Source organism: Equus asinus, chromosome 9 (genome assembly GCF_041296235.1).
Source record: "Equus asinus isolate D_3611 breed Donkey chromosome 9, EquAss-T2T_v2, whole genome shotgun sequence".
Taxonomy (NCBI): domain Eukaryota; kingdom Metazoa; phylum Chordata; class Mammalia; order Perissodactyla; family Equidae; genus Equus; species Equus asinus.
The window spans coordinates 45,731,554-45,750,750 of record NC_091798.1 but is presented as its reverse complement, the minus strand read 5'-3'; the positions used below and the strand labels follow the sequence as shown (position 1 = coordinate 45,750,750).

At 38.6% G+C, this 19,197-nt stretch overlaps 1 protein-coding gene across 1 annotated transcript; it reads right to left on the bottom strand.

The window, feature by feature from the left end:
- Positions 1-2,941: 2,941 nt before the first annotated feature.
- On the bottom strand, positions 2,942-18,879 carry ZCCHC10 (zinc finger CCHC-type containing 10). Its single transcript, XM_014856749.3, has 4 exons — positions 18,755-18,879; positions 9,298-9,459; positions 5,465-5,506; positions 2,942-4,814 (listed from the first exon to the last, which is right to left on the bottom strand). Exons 1-4 carry the CDS (start codon positions 18,793-18,795, stop codon positions 4,547-4,549), a joined length of 513 nt encoding a protein of 170 aa, XP_014712235.1. The 5' UTR covers positions 18,796-18,879; the 3' UTR covers positions 2,942-4,546.
- Between the last annotated feature and the right edge of the window lie 318 nt (positions 18,880-19,197).

Sequence of the window (19,197 nt, the reverse complement as noted above, 5' to 3'; positions counted from 1 at the left end):
TAGCTATTTATTGTCTGTACCTCTGGTGACAGCATATGGCAACTTGTATTGCCTTATTCAATTTAAAATTAACGTAATACTCCTTAATCATGACAGGTTGAACACAGGTTTTCACTACTGCTCACTCACAAAATGTCACAGTAACGGGATAAAAATTTTAAAAATGAACCCACTAAGACAGCATGAACAGGAGAGGAGTGCACAGGAGCTCAGCTTCTTACATAAACTTTCCAACAGTCTTTCTGTCTTCACACCCTCCCTGCAGTCTGGCTGACGAGTGTATGGCCCCATCAAGGTTGGAGCCTTTCCAGAGTTCTGGGGCATGAATTGACTTGCTACCAGTTTACTTTCCCTCACTGCAGGCTTATACTTTGGCTTTGTTTGGTTAAGTCGGCATCCAGTAGTCCATTAATTTTCCAGCTTCCAAAAGAGTTGTCATTTCTTATCTGTTTCATCTCCTCTTCTTTTCTCTTTGCCTTATGGGTTTATGCTTTTTGTTTCTTTTCTGCCATTTTAGTTGGCTTTCAAGAGGAATGGTAATAAACAGATGGGTTCAATTTGCATGTTTAACTGAAAGTCCTCTTTTCATTGTTCTACATGTTTTTGTGTATGTCTGGTCTCTCCAACTAGACAGTGAACTCCAAGGCACCCATTCTTGAGGTGTTATTTACACATCGTTGTATAGTACCTTTCAAATAGGAGTTCTAATGTTTGTGGTTGATATTACTGATTACCTTGAATGGTATGCACAAGTACCCTTGGGGGTACACAAAAATGTTTTCAAGAACATTGGCAATTTCCAGTCCCCAACTTCTATCGGAACCCTCTCCTAAAATTCTCCTGAGAACGTCTGCAGCCCAGGTATCATACTGGCTTTCCTGTCTCTTTCTCTTTCAAAATGCCTTTCTTCCTCTTTACTAAACACACACACACACACATCTAAATCTAAATCTAAATGTAAATCTAAATCTTTTCATGGCACAATCTTCATAGGGTGTAAAAATCTGCAGGGCAGTATACAAAAATACAATTTGAAATATTGCTTTGGCCAACTTCTTTCAACTCAGGCACCATAATCCAAGGTCTGGTAGATATCCCCTCCCCCCGACCCCAGTCAAGGAAGTCTGATGTCAGAAAATGGATATTTGGCCTATGTCTGAATTTAGATATATTGTAGAGTGGGGAAAGGGAGGAGAGGAAGTAATGACAATTTCTAATTAAAGACTTTGCTTCTTTCATCTGTTGTCAATGAAAGCATTGCTCTTGAGGAAGAGTCCTGCAACAGCAAAACAAGGAAAGCTAAGATGAGAAACATACAAGGTGACACCTTATTTCTTTCAGCTAATGGCAAGGCTCCACACCTTAGGATCTAACTACCTTAGAACACTGTCGTTCAAAATGTGTAAAAAACATACTAAGACAGCACCCAGATCTTGAATTGTAAACACCATTCTCCAATTGAAAATCAGAGCAAGCCCTTTGGAAAAGTGATTGATTCCAAAGATGGGGAAGGGAGACCACAAGATGAACCTGGAACATCTTGTGGTCCCAGAAAGTAAGGAAATACTAAAAAAAAAAAAAAAAAAAAAAAAAAAGAGAGAGAGAGAGAATTTGTTGAAAGACAAAGAAGCCAAATTGAAGGAGCTCTCCTAATAGCCAAAAGTAGAAAAATCTGTGCAACAAAATAAATAATGATATTGTTGGATTTTAGCCCACAGAACAAAATAAACATCCGTTGAGTCCACAGTATAAATAACTGATTAAATAAAATGGGAAGAAGAGACAGTTCTTCCTTATAGTATAATTCCAATTAGTATAGAAGGAAAGAAGGAAATAGAAATCACCATTAGCAAAACATCACAGTAATAATGGTCGGAGGCAAGATCCACCAAAACTCAGGGGTGAGTGTGAGGAGAAACAACTTGCATAGTCTCAAAGTATCTCCCCCAAGATATCTATTAACTAAAAGGGAAAAGCAATAACTTTACAATGGAGAAACCTGGCAGAAACCACCTTAACCAAGTGATCAAGGTCAACATCTCCAATAATAAGTAAACATATCGACATTAAGAATCCTGTGATATGATGGACTGAGCACACAACTTCATTTCTGTGATATTCCTCCAAAAGTAACCTCAGTTCAATCAGAATAATGATCAAAACTCTTCCAGAAAAGTAATAAAAGGCATGAAAGACAAGGACAGACTGAGGAACTGTTAAGACAGTAGCAGACTTAGAAGTAACTAAATGCATTTTCTGGGTAATATTCTGGAACTAAAAAAGGACATTAGTGGGAAAACTGGTGAAATATGAAGGTTTTTGTTTCCTTTTACCAAATTATTAATTTCTTGGTTCTGATCATTGTACTATGGTTATGTAAGATGCTAACATGAGGAGAAGCTAGGCAAGGTGTATATGGAAACTATCATATTTTTACAACTTTTCTGTAAATCTACAGTAAGTTCAAAATAAAGCTAACAGAATAAATAAAACCATGAAGTACACCTTCTCTGCACTTTTTTTCTATTTCCAGTGCTAACTTGTGGCCTAATGCCATATTTTGACTCTAGAACAAAATTACTATAATGTACAGTCATACTAACAAAATGTTTGTGAAATGAAAACCTATGATCTAATGACTCCTTTCGACATGATTGTGGTTGAGAAATAATGCATTTACATTTGCCAGGAACTCAACTTCCAGAGTTCTACTTTTAGGCAGGACGGGGAGAAATTCCAGAAGTTACTCTCTACTCTGCCACTGATTCTTTTTTGAGTGAACTGTGTGACTAGAAAAGAATAGAGTTCCTGCCCTCTATATTTCCCCAGGCACACCTTTCAACAGTTATAATAGTAAATATAATTAGAATTTGTTTAAACGCCCTTACCCTCAAAAGGAATAAGAACTGGCATTAAGCAAAATAGCAGAGAGAAGCAGAGCTTAAGCTTTTGAGCACAAATGATGAGTTTTATTGAATCGCATGTGATGCAACCTATGTACACATTTTTTTCTCTTCCAAGTTCTTTAAGTGCTAAAATTGCTCTTATAGAGACTATGAACATTGTAAAATGTGTTTAATTAGTAATTTATTAAATTTACCTGTCAACTGATACCTTCTGTATGGTGCCTTTGAAACGATGGTTTGAGAGTTTATTTACAATCTTTGAAAGCAGATGGTTCTGTAAAACTTACAGGTAATTATAGGCTCCTTAAACTTGCAACATACATTATTTCAACACTTAAATAGAAGCCCATTTTCTTCAAAAGTAATTTTCTACTACTTTCTCATAAAAATATAAAAAGACAACATTCATAGTTTTAAAAACCTATATTTAATCCAAATCAAGATTTTTCTACAAATGATACCTCTTTCCAAAAAGTGTAAAAGACATCATAGGATAATGTGATGTTAAACCAAATAATCTCACCACAGCAGAATATTTAACTTTGAGAAATATTGTGCAGTATTTCGTTTTGACCTTTCATGCTAGATTTCAACTGTGCACATGGTATGTAAACACAGCAGATTAATCCAAGTCATTCATATTTATGCAGTAGGCTGTCATACATGACCAGTTACCATATAAACTATCATACTGCAATTGCAAAAATCGTAAAAGGCAATCTTTATGAAAGCTTAAAAAAATCTTAATAAAAGGCAACCAACATCGTCATAATTTTCTGTAAAAATTACCTCTCTTCTTCCTACTTTCCTTTACCTTTGAATGGTAATTTTTATAGCAAATTAACACACAAAGATATTTATATCACTTTTACTTAAGTTAGCCTTTTAAATGACTGGTTTCTTTTCTAATACACTGTATTTATCAAAAGGCACCAAGATTAGACTCCTAAGTAGTTTCAGAATTTTTGTTCCTTTTTAGGTTCCTCTAGAATGATTTTCCTCAAAAAAGGGTAACTCTAAGAACCAGATGAAAATGAATGATAATACAACATAGAAACATGAAACTTGTACCATCCAAAAGGTATAAATATATTAATAGGTATCTTGAACTTTTCATTTAGGACAAGAAGTCAGAATAACTTTCTGAACATAAACATAAAAATAGAGCCATTTATTATAATAGTAGGAAAACTCCTAAGCTTATAGTAACAATGTATTAAATCTTACATAATAATACACAGCCAAAAGCATTAGAAATTCACTGCCAGATAATCTGATGCATTATCCTGAAGACATGTCTGATACATACCACTAACATATAACAAAGTATGGCATTTATTTCACAGGGAGAAAAGATAAGTTTCATCACAAAAACAGATTTTCTGGATTTCAGCTTTGATTTTTAGAGATATATTTTAAAGATAAAAAAGGAAAACAAGGTTCACCCTTAAAATAAAAAAGTCTTTATATATATATATTCTCCATTATTAATACTCTTTATGCTCTAACATAAAACATTTAGAAACTTTTAAACTCTAGACATTTTGACCAGTTAACCTATTTGGCCTTAACATATTCTAAATTCCCTTCTGAGAATCACATTGTTTTCAGTTCATTAGTCCCATATGGATGGAGCAATCCTATTTCTTTTTTTTCTTCTTTGGTGGTTCATCCTCCGAGCTGCTATCTGTGCTGGTGCTGCTGCTACTGGAAGAGCTGGAATCCGAGTCTGAATCAGAGGAAGAGGAAGAGCTTGAGGAGGAGGCGGAAGATGAGGAACTGGAGGAGCTTTCATCAGTGTCACTGTCCTCTGAGGAGGATGAGGTAGACGTTTCATCACTCTCTGATGAAGAATCACTGGCTGAGCTGTCACTGCTATTGCTACTGGAACTGGTTACACTCTTAGACCTATTAGACAATGAACAGTTACGTGCATGGGAAGGTGACATTGAACAGATTGTTTAAAAGCAATTTCATATGAATATTATGTATATGCATCTACTGCAGCTTTGCTAGCATGTTATCTGTAGATTTCATGCTTTTGGGATTGCCTAACTGTTGTAACCCCCCGCCCTCCCGCAACAAGGTCTTTTTACTTCAGCATTTTAACTCTCTTGGATGGAGTTCCAGATAAGTTTACCTACCATATTATGCTCCAGTGAATAATGTTAGAATAAAGTTGCAGTGTAACAACTGGATTTATTTATACCTCATGTAGAATGGTAAATGTTTCATAATCTTAACTACTTTAGACCAGATATAGCTGGTCAATAATTTCTTACCAGTTTAATAACATTTTCTATTCTAAGCCAAGAGAAATTTTTAACTATTTTCAAGTATAAGGACAGTGGAAAGTTGGAGAAAAAGGAGAAATGAAGGCAATAAATTCAAGACAAGTAAAGAGAAAAACATATCAGAAAACAGGATGATATTTAATCATAAATTGCAACAAGAGACTTCAGATCCAAATCTCATAACTATTATTTTAAAATCACTCTTCCCATCCCTCCAACTAGCATTACATATTATCTATATAATACTCCTCAAGCCACACATACCTTTTTTTCTTGGTCTTTCTTTCTACATTAGTTTCTCCAATGCTGATAAACATGGGGGGGGGGGGGAGAAAGCTCCTGTTAATAGAGTGATCACACATAGCTTAGATGAACTCTTCTGCTATCCCCAAAACTGTTTTACATTGGAGAAGCATTTTGTCTTTCATAACATGTACTCAGAGTCCAGTATTTCTTGTTATAATCAAGTGGAAAGTTTGCTATTGTAGGCTGTATATGGCATAGGCAGTCAACTTAACCAGCACTTAAGCAAGACAGATGTTATCAACTGTATCTTAGAAGCCAGGAAAGTTAGCAGTTAAGATGACTGAATGCATCAACTGGGTTCTTTCTTAGTTTTGAACTTAGGTTGACATGGCTAAATCAACTACTTACTGAACAACAGAACAAAGCAAGTAATAGCACAACAGCTGTAATTTATAATTTGAGTTTTCAGAGTCATATTATAAATGACCATTTCATATAAAAAGAAAAGCACCTTTAATTTAAAATAACCATTTCTTTTTCTGAATGTCCCCAAATGTTCAATTATTTACTGTTTAAAAACCAGAGACTTACTACTTCAACACTGTGTTCCCTCACAATATTTATAAAGAACATAGTCTGGTGATTTTTGAATGAAATACACAAATGGCTTGCTGCTCTATTTCTGCCAAACAACATGTAAACTAAATCAGGTTTTCAAACTACAGAATTACTTCTATTACTATAGGACTGTCCTGTAAATTTAATATTTTTATATTCTTGACTTCTCTATATTTCCTAGATAATGCTTCTATCCTTATGTCCTAAGTTTTTAAACATAAATATGTATTTATGTAAAGTTGTTTTACACAATGGAATTACTTATTGAATTGTCACTTTGGGGGTAAAATAAGTGGTAGAAGTACGTTTAAGTCACACCACAAGAATTCATGATCACTGAAATTCACACACTTCCATCGTTTTATCACCGAACCAAAAATCAGCAGTCTTTGTGCAACAGAGCCATATCTAAAATGCATGTAGTTCTATACATTTTTAAGACCAAGATACTTGTGTAATACAACTAGAAAAACAAAAGTAAATGTTGAAATTAAATTATTCATAACTCTTATTTTTTATTCTTTAGGACAGAGGTCTTAATTTTGCTTATATTCCTAATAAAAGAATTTTGAAAAATTATGTTTTCCCCTTATACTTTTTATTCTACCTTTTTTCCTCCTGCTTTTTCTCCCCAAATTCCCCCAGTACACAGCTGTATATTGTAGTTGTGGGTCCTTCTAGTTGAGGCCTCAGTGTGGCCTGATGAGCAGTGCCATACCTGCGCCCAGGATCCAAACTGGTGAAACCCTGGGCAGCCAAAGAGGAACCTGTGAACTTAACCACTGGGCCATGGGGCCCGCCCCTATTCTAAGTTTCAATATTTGCAAGGGTATAGTCTCTGGCATATTATATATATATATATTTTTTTTTTCTTTTTTTGGGGGGAAGATTAGCCCTGAGCTAACATCTGCCGCCAATCTTCCTCTTCTTGCTGAGGAAGACTGGCCATGAGCTAACATCTGTGCCTATCCTCCTCTACTTTATAAGTGGGACGCCTGCCACAGCATGGCTTGTCAAGCGGTGCCATGTCTGCACCCAGGATCCGAGCCGGCGAACTCCAGGTCACGGAAGTGGAAGGTGCGCACTTAACTGCTGCGCCACCAGGCCGGCCCTGTATCTTGATATTTTAAAAAGAAAACTGTTATATCACTTTGATCATTGTATCCAATGGAAAGTAAATGCCACAATAATTTGTTACCTATCATAATTCACTTAAAAAAATAGACAGACAATCTTATCTTTAACAGTTAATACTTTCACAGTCTTTTTTCCTCTTTGAACTTGTACTGTTATTCTGCTTTCTGCATTGAATGTATCCTAACATATTTTTATGCCTGAAAATTTTAGTGATCACTTGTGATACTTCTCTGCAATAAAAATATAGACATAACTTGAAATTGTATCTTTTAATCATTTGTGATGATGTGTTTAAGTATTTAAAAATTCTGAATTGAGTTATCATTACCATTATTACCATATAGTTGATTAAAACAATGCAAAAATATACTATAAACTTTAATAACATTATACATAAAAATAATTTTATTGGAAATACATCTCTTAATGATATTGAATTTTTTTCTAGTTTATATATCCATGGATCTTACAGACTGTGACAAGGTTCAGCATTAATTCAATTCCTATATTTAATTTTAATAGAGTTAATCCTGAGAAAACTTGCTAACCTAAAGAGGTAGACAGGAATAGAAAGAGTTTTGTTGCAGCAATGTTACTCAATTCTTCAAATTTCTCCCATGTTATATTCCACGAATCACATAATGATGTATCATTAAAATACACTTTTAAATTGACAACTCAATTAGGTCCTCCTTCAATTTTACTGGGAAAGTTTTTTTTTTTTTTTTTTGAGGAAGATTAGCCCTGAGCTAACTACTGCCAATCCTCCTCTTTTTGCTGAGGAATACTGGCCCTGAGCTAACATCCATGCCCATCTTCCTCTACTTTTTTTTATATGTGGAACGCCTACCACAGCATGGCTTTTGCCAAGTGGTACCATGTCCGCAACCGGGATCCGAACCATCAAACCCCAGGCTGCCGAGAAGCAGAACGTGTGAGTGCGAACTTAACCGCCCCGGGGGGGAAATTTACATAAGAATTTGCTTCCAATAATTAGAGGCATTCACTTCTTCAGTACAAACACCAGTATTTTGAAACATCTCCAGGATTTTACACATGAGGATAATACACCAACGTAAGATTATAGAGGCAGATGAGAGGTATGCCTTTCTTTAGCAAAATCAGAGAAGGGTTGTTGGGAAAGGGGAAGTGGAATAGTAGAACCAGTAGGCAAGTTCTTGGTGGATTTATTTTTGGAACAAATATATATGAATGTTGATGATCTAGAAATTGACTATCCATCTATTCCTGCACAACCCTTGAAAAGCCTTCATGTTCACAAATTGGAAGACTGCTGCCTTGAAAGTCCACATGTTTAAGACACTATTAAATAGCTAACAGTCCTCAGGAAGATGCTGCTTCTAATCTGTAGCATTAAGTAGACCCAACACCTTCTTACTTCAGTTTCTCTGAAACAAGTATACTTATTTATTTCACAGGAATTTTAAAAGTTTTATTCAAAGGACATAAAAGGGTAAATAGCAATTTTCCAGTTTCCCTCCTATCCAGTTTTCCTTCTAGAAAGGAACCACTATTATCAATCATTTACATTTTTAAAAAAAAAACATTCTCTTTTTCTTCTTTTTTAACATAAATGACAGCATATTATATATACTGTTCTCTACCTTTTTTAAATACTTAATATAAGTATCTCGGATACTTACCTTGAGTGTCTTTCCACATCAGCTGATGTAATTGACCTCACCGTATTCCGTTGCCATCTCATTGGCAGTTGAGGCAATAAAGCAAAATGACTAAGAGCATGGACTCTGGAGACGGGCAGGTCGGTGTAACACTTAACTTTGCCACTTACTAGCTATGTGACACTGAGCAAGTTACTGAATCTCTCCATGCCTCAGTTTCTTCATATGTAAAATGGGGATAAGAATAGTACCTACCATGTATAGATGCGATGCTTAGATAAACTAATACTTGTAAAGACCTTAGTGCAGTGGCTAGCACATAGTAAGCACTCATTAAATATTCACTAGTATTATAACCTAAATCTGGATATCCACCATGAGACATTTAGTCCCTTAATAAGTTCTATAAATATAAATCAAAAAGATTCCTTTGGATGCTACATGTCAACTTACCTCTGTTGTAATAATAATCTGTTTTCTTTTTCTCTTAAAGCTTTCTTTAGCTCTGCTGTTCTTGAAGGCCTATGTAGGTATTTTCTTTTTCCTGTGCATTCATAAGTCCAATGTCCAAATTCCAAGCATTTCTGACATCTTACATGTTGCTTATTTGCTTCACTAAAGAGCAAAAAATAGAATACAGGCCTTAAAATTTTGACTTGATGTCTTCTGCCTTGAAAAGAATAAACAATGTAAAGTGTAAAACGATATTTACTTTTATGGTCAGCTCAAAACATCATTTTACACTTTACAAGGTTTAAGTTAGATTTAATCATAAGGCAGTATAGTAAGTGGTTAAGAGAATGGACCTTAGAGTTAGACAGAATTGAGTTCAAATCTTCATTCCTCAATTCTATTCCAATAATGGCAGACTAGGTAACTCAGATCAACTCTTCAGCTCAGAACTAGAAAACACAGTCAAAATATTTTTCATATATTTACAAACTCATTACTAACCAAAGAAAAGCAAATTAAAACTCCAATAGGATACCACTAGACACCCACCAAAGACTAAAATTAAAAGCTGGCAATAGCAAATGTTAGCAAAGATAAACAACAAGAGGAACACTCATCCATCGCCGGTACTAATGCAATTTGGTACAGCCATTTTGAAAAACACTTACTATAGTTGAAGAGATGCATATTCTATGATCCAGCAATTCCACTTGTAGGTATTTATGCAATAGAAATCCATGCACAACTATACCAGATAAGATGTATGAGAATATTGCTTTCCTTCATTTAGCTCTTAAAAATTTTGAAACAATCCAACCTTACAGAAAAGTTGAAAGCACAGTTCAAAGAACTATTTTTCCTGAATCATTTGTGAGTTGCCAACCTGATGCCTCATCAACCCAGCATATTTTCTGTATATTTACTATAAACTAGGCTATCCTCCTATATAACAATGTAACCATTAAAATCAAGAAATTAATGCTGATACATGTCTATTATTTAATCTTCAGATCCCATTTAAGTTTCATCAAATGTTCCAATAATGTTCTTTATAGCAAAATCCAGTTCAGCATCAATGTTGCACTTGTTGTCATGTCTCTTTAGCCTTCTTTGGTCTAGAAAGAGTTTCTCAGTTGTATCTAGCTTTTCATGACCTTGCATTTTTGAAGATTACATGCCATTTATTTTGTAGAACATGCTTCAATTTGAGTTGGAGGATTTACCTCCAAGCTCACTCACAAGGCTGTTAGAAGGAAGCTTCAGTTCCTTGCCATATTGGCTTCTCCATAGGGCTGCTCACAACATGGCTTTCCCCAGAGTGACCAAGAAAGAAGTCAATCTTTTATAACCTAATCTTGGAAATGACATACCATTACTTTTGCTGGATTCTATTAGTTACACAGACCAATCCTGGTACAATGTGGGAGGAGACTACACAAGAATGTGAATGCCAGGAGGCAGCGATCATTGGGGTCATCTTGGAGGCTGGCTACCATATCTGATCTCTCTACGTGATTGGATTCAGGCCATGCATCTTTGGCAGGAACATAACAGAAACATGCTGTGTTACTCTCACTGTATTCTTGTCAGGTGACATGAGACTTCAGTTTGTCTTATTACTGATGATGTTCACTTTGATACCTTGATTAAGGAGAGTATAACAGAGTTTGCCATTGTAAAGTTACTTTTTTTCTTTTTGTAAGAGTGGTGGTTTTAGATTATGTCCACAAATGCTTTGATACTCCTCACTTCAAGAAGTGGAGACTGATTCCCCTCCCCTTGAGTGTGGCTTAGATTTAGTGACTTGCTTCTAAGGAACAGAATAAAGAGTGATGAAACGTGGCTTTGAAGAGTAGGTTATGTAGCTGCCATGTATGAAGACACTCAAGCAGCCTCTAGAGAGTTCCATGTGGTAAGGAACTGAGGCTTCCTGCCAATAGCCCTGTGAATAAGTTCAGGGCTGGTCAAGTCTTCAGATGACTGCAGCCCCTGGCAACATCCTGACCACAACCACATGGGAGAGCCTGAGTCAGAACCACTCAGCTAAATCACTCTCGAATTCATGACCCACAGAAACTATGAGATAATGTTTATTATTAGAAACCACTAAGTTCTGGGGTAATTTGTTACACAACTGTAATTGATAACTAACATAGTAATTAATAAGTACTTTGTAGGTTGGTACTTGAAAGTATATAAATATCTTGCTCATTAAATTCTGAGTTCATTTATTCACCTATCAGTATAAACTCATGTTTTTTATTTTATTCAATGAGTTATAATCCATTACCATGATTTATTTTGGTGCTCAGATTGACGAACATTTGGTCAGTGGGAATTGTTTCAAGCTGGACTCTGTATTCTTTTGACATGGCTCCTTCATTCTTTGAGCATCTCCTTACTTTCTAGTACAACAAAAAATTCCAGGCTCATCTTATACTTTCTCTGTCCCAGTCTGAAATCAGCCTGATGATATTTAGAGTCAAGATCGGGGTGCATGTGTGTTCACTGTTACTGAGATGCTGGTGTCCCCCAGGTACTCTCAGTGAACAGAACTAGGACACACACCTATCCATGTATTAAATACATATATTTACATCTATATTTAATTATGTATTTTGAAAACCATGAATTCATAGCAATATCTTTAATTCCAATCCAACTTCACAAGGCTTACTCTATTTTTTTCCTTCTCCATACGTCCCTCTCCAGTGAGAAATCTGGCTCCCATTATCCTTAATAAATTTACTCATTTGGTCAATTCTTCTTACGTGACCAGTTGCCCACCACTGCCACTGCTGCCCCCTCCCCCATGCAGATGCCCTCTTTACTCCACTTGGGATCTGATGCTCTGCCTCTCGCTGTCCCCCCTCCCCCCACCACGTGTACATGTTCCTCACCCTGCTTGGGCTCTGACTCCCACTGCCATGCCAGTACCCCTCACATGGACATATTTCTTTTTTTACTTAGGTTCTGACATCCCATACCAAATTACATCTCCCCTCCCCTATATGAATATTCTTCCCACTAGGGGGACAACTTGTACTAAACTGCCCTCCTGTGTGGACACCCCCCTTGCCCTGCTTGGGATATGACACTGGGCACTGGACCTCCCCCCTCCACTAGGTACCCTCCGCACCCTGCTGACTCTGCGAGCTAGTTCACACCATGTGCATGCCCTCCTTATCCCATTTCAGCTCTAATATTCCAAGGCCAGGTCAACCCTCTGCACGGACACCTACCCTGCTCTACACCACCTAATGGCTTTAGAATTGACTTGTGCAAGAAAGGAAGATGAAGAAGAAGAACTATAAGAATATTCTTAACACAATGATTTGTAATATCCTCAAAATTGGAAATAACAGCAAAGTAGAAGGGTTAATTTGCAGTATAGAACACAGTAGAATACTTTATAGTAATAAAAATGAAACAACTACAGCTTAATTTAACTTAGATGGATCTTAGATATAAGTCAGACTCAAAAGAATCCATACTGTCTGATTCCATATAAAGTTCAAAGACATGCAAAATTAAACTCTAGTGCACAGTTAGATGGCAAAAGTATAAAGAGAAGCAAGGTTTTTTTATTTTTATTTACCTTTTTTTTTGGTGAGGAAGATGGGCCCTGAGCTAACATCCACTGCCAATCTTCATCTTTCTTTGCTTGAGGAAGATTGTCCCTGGGCTAACATCTATGCCAGTCTTTCTCTATTTTGTATGTGGGATGCTGCCACAGCATGGCCTGATGAGCAGTGTATAGGATCGTGCCCAGGATCCAAACCTACAAACTGTGGGCCGTTGAAGCAGAGCACATAAACTTAACACTACACCACCAGGCCAGCTCCTGGACAGCTGTTTTTTGACAAAGGTGCAAAGAAATTCAGTGGTGAAAAATGTCTTCAACTATTGGTACTGGAACAATTGGACAACCATACACAAAAAAATGAACTTTGAAAAACAGTTGGCAGTTTCTTTTTTTCTTTCTTTTTTTTTTTTCAGGAAGATTAGCCTTGAGCTAACATCTGCTGCCAATCCTCCTCTTTTTGCTGAGGAAGACTAGCCCTGAGCTAACTAACATCCGTGCCCATCCTCCTCCACTTTATACGTGGGATGCCTACCACAGCACGGCTTGCCAAGCGGTGCCATGTCTGCACCTGGGATCCAAACCTGTGAACCCTGGGCTGCTGAAGTGGAACATGCGCACTTAATCACTGTGCCACCCGGCTGGCCCTGGCAGTTTCTCATAAAGTTAAATATAAACTTACTATATGATCCAGCAATCCCACTCTTAGGTATTTACCTAAGAGAAAGGAAAACTTATGTTTAGACAAAAGTCTATACAAAAATGTTTATGGCAGTTTTATTCATAATAACCAAAAACTGGAAACAATCAAAATGTCTTTCAACTGGTGAACAGATAAACAAACTGTTATAACCATACAATGGAATGTTATTTACAATAACAAAAAAAAAGAATGCACTATTGATACATGCAAGAACTTGGATTGATCTCAAAGGCATTATCTATGGAAAAAGAAGCTGGACTCAAAAGGCTACAGTCTGATTCTATTCACATGACATTCTGGAAAGGTAAAATTACAGGAACAGAAAAAGATCGGTGGTTGCCAGAGGTTGAGGAGGGGGCAAGAGCTGACTTACAAAGAGTCACAAAGGAATTTTCTAGGTGATAGAATTATTCTATATCTTGATTTTGGTGGTGGTTATACGACTATACACATAGTATTTCTCAGAACTCATAAAAATGTACATTAAAAAGGATTAATTTTACTACACACAAATTAAACCTCAATAAATCTGACTTTAGAAAAATGTCCATACCATCTGATCTAGAAATAATGAATATATGCAAAATTTTAGTTGTAGAATTATTTATTATAGGAAGTACAATATGGCTTATAAGAGTAAACCTAACTATCCCACAACAAAGGAAATGGCCAAAAAGTTATTGTATATCCATAAAGAACACTATGGGGTTATTTAAAATGTAAAATATGGCCTAAAAGGTTGTATACTAAAATGTAAACAATGCTTATTGTTGGGGTAGGATTATAATACTTTTTTCCCTATCTATATTTTTTAACTTTACTACGTTGAAGACAGATTGCATGTGAAATCATAAAACAAAATTTTAAAAGATATTTTTCAAAGGAGCATATAGGGGCCAGTCCCGTGGCCAAGTGGTTAAGTTCACACGCTCTGCTTCGGCAGCCCAGGGTTTTGCTGGTTCGGATCCCAGGCGCCAACACAGAGCCACTCGTGGGGTCACACTGAGGTGGTGTCGCACATGCCACAACTAGAAGGACCCACAACTAAAATATGCAACTATGTACTGGGGGGATTTTGGGGGAAAAAGCAGAAAAAAAAAAAAGGAACCTGTAACTAAGGAGTCCAGAATAGTAAAGGGCTATGAGAAATATCTAAAAGCCTCCTGCCAAAATGAGCTGAGACTAGTGAAAAATATCAAGAACATGGAAAATTGTTTTATTTTGTTGTTTTAGTTGTATTTAAAACACACAGAATCAAAAAAGGGATAGGCTATTTGGGATGCTAGGCAAAATGGGCCACCTGTGTTGTCATTATACAGGCTAACACAGCAAGCAGGATTATCTTTATTTTGCTTCAGTTTTAACTCAAACATAATTATATGAAGAATGAGAAGAGTAAAACTGAAGTTCAAGATACCTGAATGGGTAACAGAGCCCTCATCCATTCTGAATGTGTTTAAGTCACATGGCCAATGTGATTGCTTGCCAACATACCAGAGATTTTCCAGGTGAGTCCGCTGTACTGTTGCTGGTAATCTGAGGAAATCTGGCAAACAGGAGTGGTGCTGAAACACTGGAAGCAGGCAAATGTAGATTCCACAAACTAGATCAGTGAACTTGACATCTACCCCAGGCAAAATTCTGGCTGTATTTACTAAATCCATTCAGAAAGAAAAGTCATGATCACTAGGTATTATATCATTACAGACTAATACCCTTACTGCCTTTAGGCATTTGTATTTCAATAAGGCATCTGGGAAAGTCTCTCACAATATCCTTGTGAACAAAACAGAACCATTAGGTAGATAGCTGAACATCATGGACAAAGAGTGCTGTTGAATGGGTTGAAGCAAAGATATAGAGAGGTATCCAGGGATGAGCTGCAGGGTTTGGGCCTGTTTGGTCTTGTTCAACGTTTTTATAAATAACTTGGGTGAGGACACAGACGTGCATATTTATCAAACCTGCAGCTGACACAAAGCTGAGAGGGAGAGCTAATACAACGGATGACCGAATCAGGATCCAAAAAAGTCTTGACAGGCTGAAACTGTGTCGAATCTAACAAGATGAAATTTAACAAGGGCAAAAGTAAGTCTGACACTTAAGTCCAGAAAATCAATACAAGACAGGAGAAGCCTGACTTGATGGCAATTCAAGTGGAAAACACTTAGGGTTTTTAACTGACAGAAACCACAGCTTAGGTCAAAAGCTGGGAAGTCAGAAGGCAGCAGGTTTTAGCTTCAGAAATATTATTTTCCTTTCAGCTCAATATAAACTTTTTGATAAATTTGAAAAATGTAACAGGTTACTACTGGAGGTGAGTATGTCCTTCCTGGAGGTCTTCAAGCCAAAGTCAGATATTCCTCTGGATACTGAAGAGAGTGCAGTGGAATCCAGCAGAGGGGTTAGTAGAAGAAATGACCCCAGATAGTGCCAAGATTCTACATCTACTCACGTGAGTAGATGTAATTACAATTTAAAAAGTGAAAATAGGGGCCAACCAGGTGGCGCAGCGGTTAAGTGCGCACGTTCCACTTCAGTGGCCCAGGGTTCACCAGTTCGGATCACGGGTGCGGACCTACATACTGCTTGGCAAGCCATGCTGTGGTGGGTGTCCCACATATAAAGTAGAGGAAGATGGACGCGGATGTTAGCTCAGGGCCAGTCTTCCCCAGCAAAAAGAGGTGGATAAGCAGCAGAAGTTAGCTCCGGGCTAATCTTCCTCAAAAGAAAAAAAAATGTGAAAATACTTTCATTTCAACTGATTTCAAGTTAGGTCCCTGAAAGATCTGCTGAATGGGCAGTTCAAATTTAGGCTCTCTCTTTTTTTCTTTTATTTCCCTCTTCCCTCTATTAGTCCAAAGACTTCTAAAAATAATGACAATAGTACTTTCTCACTTCCCAAAACTAACTTAAAAACAGTGTAAAATTTGTTATTACGGAAGTAATACATGCTCCTTACAAATAAAATTAAACCTTTTTGATGAATATAAAATGAAAAGTAAAGGCTCCTCTTTTGCTTTCCCACCCTCAAAATATTCCCAAACTCTTCTGGACACCCTGAGCCCCTAAAGGCTCGCCTTCTCTGACTCCCAAGGGACTTACAGTCTGCACACCATGACAGTTTTTATCATACATCCTATGTTTTCTTCCCAACAAGATCAGAAGCTCCTAAAGGTAAGATTTGTCTTTTACTTCTGTGTAGCTCCCATACCAAATACAGGCATATTGAAGAAATGCAACATTTGTTTAACTTTCTAATACTTATAAAACAAGAAATAGCAACATCCTTTAGGTGTTAAAAGTCTTACTTTCACTTCATATTTACAGTGGACATTAGTTGGTTCTGACAATTCAGCATTCATCACCTCCTCTGACCCACCCACCCAGCACATCATTGGTTTATAGAGATCCATTCTTTGATTGTGCTGAGACGAAAACGAGATATGTCAATCAGAGCTTCATAATGCCACAGACTTGGTTCAGGGTTGGGCATGTAACCCAATCTAGATCAATGAGATGCCATCAACTTGAAGCTGAGAGGATATGAAGGATCCTAGATACTGCAGCCATCTTGGGACCAAAGGAGTGAATCTATCCAAGTATAGAACCAACATCCAAAGGGCAAATCTGAGAGTTAGACCCTGGTGACATCATTTAGCATGCCCATTAAGTATTATAATTATTTTGAGAAAGACTAACCCTGAGCTAACATCTGCCACCAATCCTCCTCTTTTTTCTGAGGAAGACTGGCCCTGAGCTAACATCCGTGCCCATCTTCCTCCACTTTATATGTGGGACGCCTACCATAGCATGGCTTGCCAAGCAGTCCCATGTCCACACCCGGGATCCAGACGTGCAAACCCAGGTCCCTGAAACGGAACGTGCGCATCCAACCACTGCGCCACCGGCCCGCCCCCATTAAGTATTATCATCACTCTATTCTTGATCTCAGAACTGTCTGACTTCAAAGCCTTCTTCCTCCACCAAGCATACTACTTGGACCCCAAGTCTTTATCCTTATGCTCAAGGAACTCTCCTCATCAGGCATGAGAGGTAGAGTGGAATGGAGGGAGAACAGAATGAACACGGATCTTAGGATAAAAAATATAAATATAAAAAGAAATATATATATGCTAGCAGACTGTAAGCAATATATTATAGACGTGTAAATGGTGATGACATGAAATGCTGAGAGAATGAAAAAGTGGCGCCTATGTGTGGGGCGCCTACCACAGCATGGTGTGCCAAGCCGTGCCATGTCCACAACGGGATCCGAACCGGGGAACCCTGGACCGCCGAAGTGGAATGCGCGAACTTAACCGCAGCGCAACCGGGCCGGCCCCATGACGGGCTTTCTTTCGGTGGATCTTCAAATGCCACCTCTTCAGAGACGCCTTTCCAGTCCAGTTAACTCAACCTGGGCCTTTCTCTTTTTCCATCACCTCTTATTTCCTTCCAAGCTCTTATCACCAATTGTATTTACTTAAAATGTCCAGCCGGTCAACTCTTTCCACCGCTAGAGCCTAAGCTCCCTGAAAGCAGGAACTCTGTCTTGAACACCTCTTTTTCTTTAGACCCAGATTCTGGCATAGAGCAGCAGGTATAAATAAACTAACATTTAGTGAAGAGAATGAATGGGAGAAAGTGGGCAGACAGCTTGGAAGAAAAGTCGGCGTTGTCGTCAGGCTGTTCCCACGGAAGGCGAGAGGAAGCGGGTAGGAAAGCCTGCGGGGCTGGAGGCTGCTCAGGGAGCTGAAGGTTGACGTCGCGGCAGTCGGGGGTGTCGGCTCAGGGCTTCAGGCTTCCCCCGGCCACGAGTGGGGTGGCCGGCTGGGTGGGCAAAGGGGCAGAAACCACTTAGGGACCAACTCCTGGGTGTCCCATTCGCGGGAACCAAACGCGGGGCTCTCTTCAGAGCCCCATGGGTCCTGCCCCGCGGACCTTACGCAGTCGTCTCCCACGAAAGCCCCAGCCCATGGCCACCAAACTTAACGCCCGGGCCCGAGCCCCTCGGGAGCAGGCGACGTGTGAGAAAAAATGGCCTCCCTCTGCCGGTCCCACTGACGATCCCACACCGGCCCCTCATCCCGGAGCCCGCTCACCTGCCGGCTGACGCGCTTCTCCCCGCCCCCAGCCCGCCCCGCGGCCCGACCGCGGCCCTCACTTACGCTCGTCTCCGGGCTATGAGGCGATGCATGGGAGTCGCCATCTTAGCGCGGCGGACGCCTGCCGCGCTGGGTTTTGGGAAACTCCTCGGAGGGGGCGGGGACTTCGAGCCCCTGTGGCTGCGGGCGTGGGCGGAGCCAGGTGGGCCCCGCGGGAGTCGGGGCACTTTCTGGAGCAAGCTGGGGGTGTGGGTCTCTAGTTGGAGGAGGAGAATTGAGGCCTTTGTCCGGCCTGTACAGGATTCTGAAGGATGGGTACACGTAAATTGACTGGAGCGGTAGAGGAAAAGGTTCTCAAGTGAGGAAAAAAAAATATTTTATGAATATATATTCATATATATATGAATAAAACTGTGCCGTGTTCAGGAAACTAGAAGTAGTCTGGAGAGCAAAATCCAAAGGAATGAGTAGAACAGGACTGGGACCATCAATTGAAAGACTGACTT

Coding starts and splice junctions, on each gene's coding strand:
- ZCCHC10 (XM_014856749.3), bottom strand. CDS start 18,795: ATGGCGACTCCCATGCATCGCCTCATAGCCCGGAGACGAGC. Junction 9,460..18,754: donor CTCATAGCCCGGAGACGAGC/GTAAGTGAGGGC, acceptor TTTGCTCTTTAG/TGAAGCAAATAAGCAACATG. Junction 4,815..5,464: donor AGAAAGACCAAGAAAAAAAG/GTATGTGTGGCT, acceptor ATTGTCTAATAG/GTCTAAGAGTGTAACCAGTT.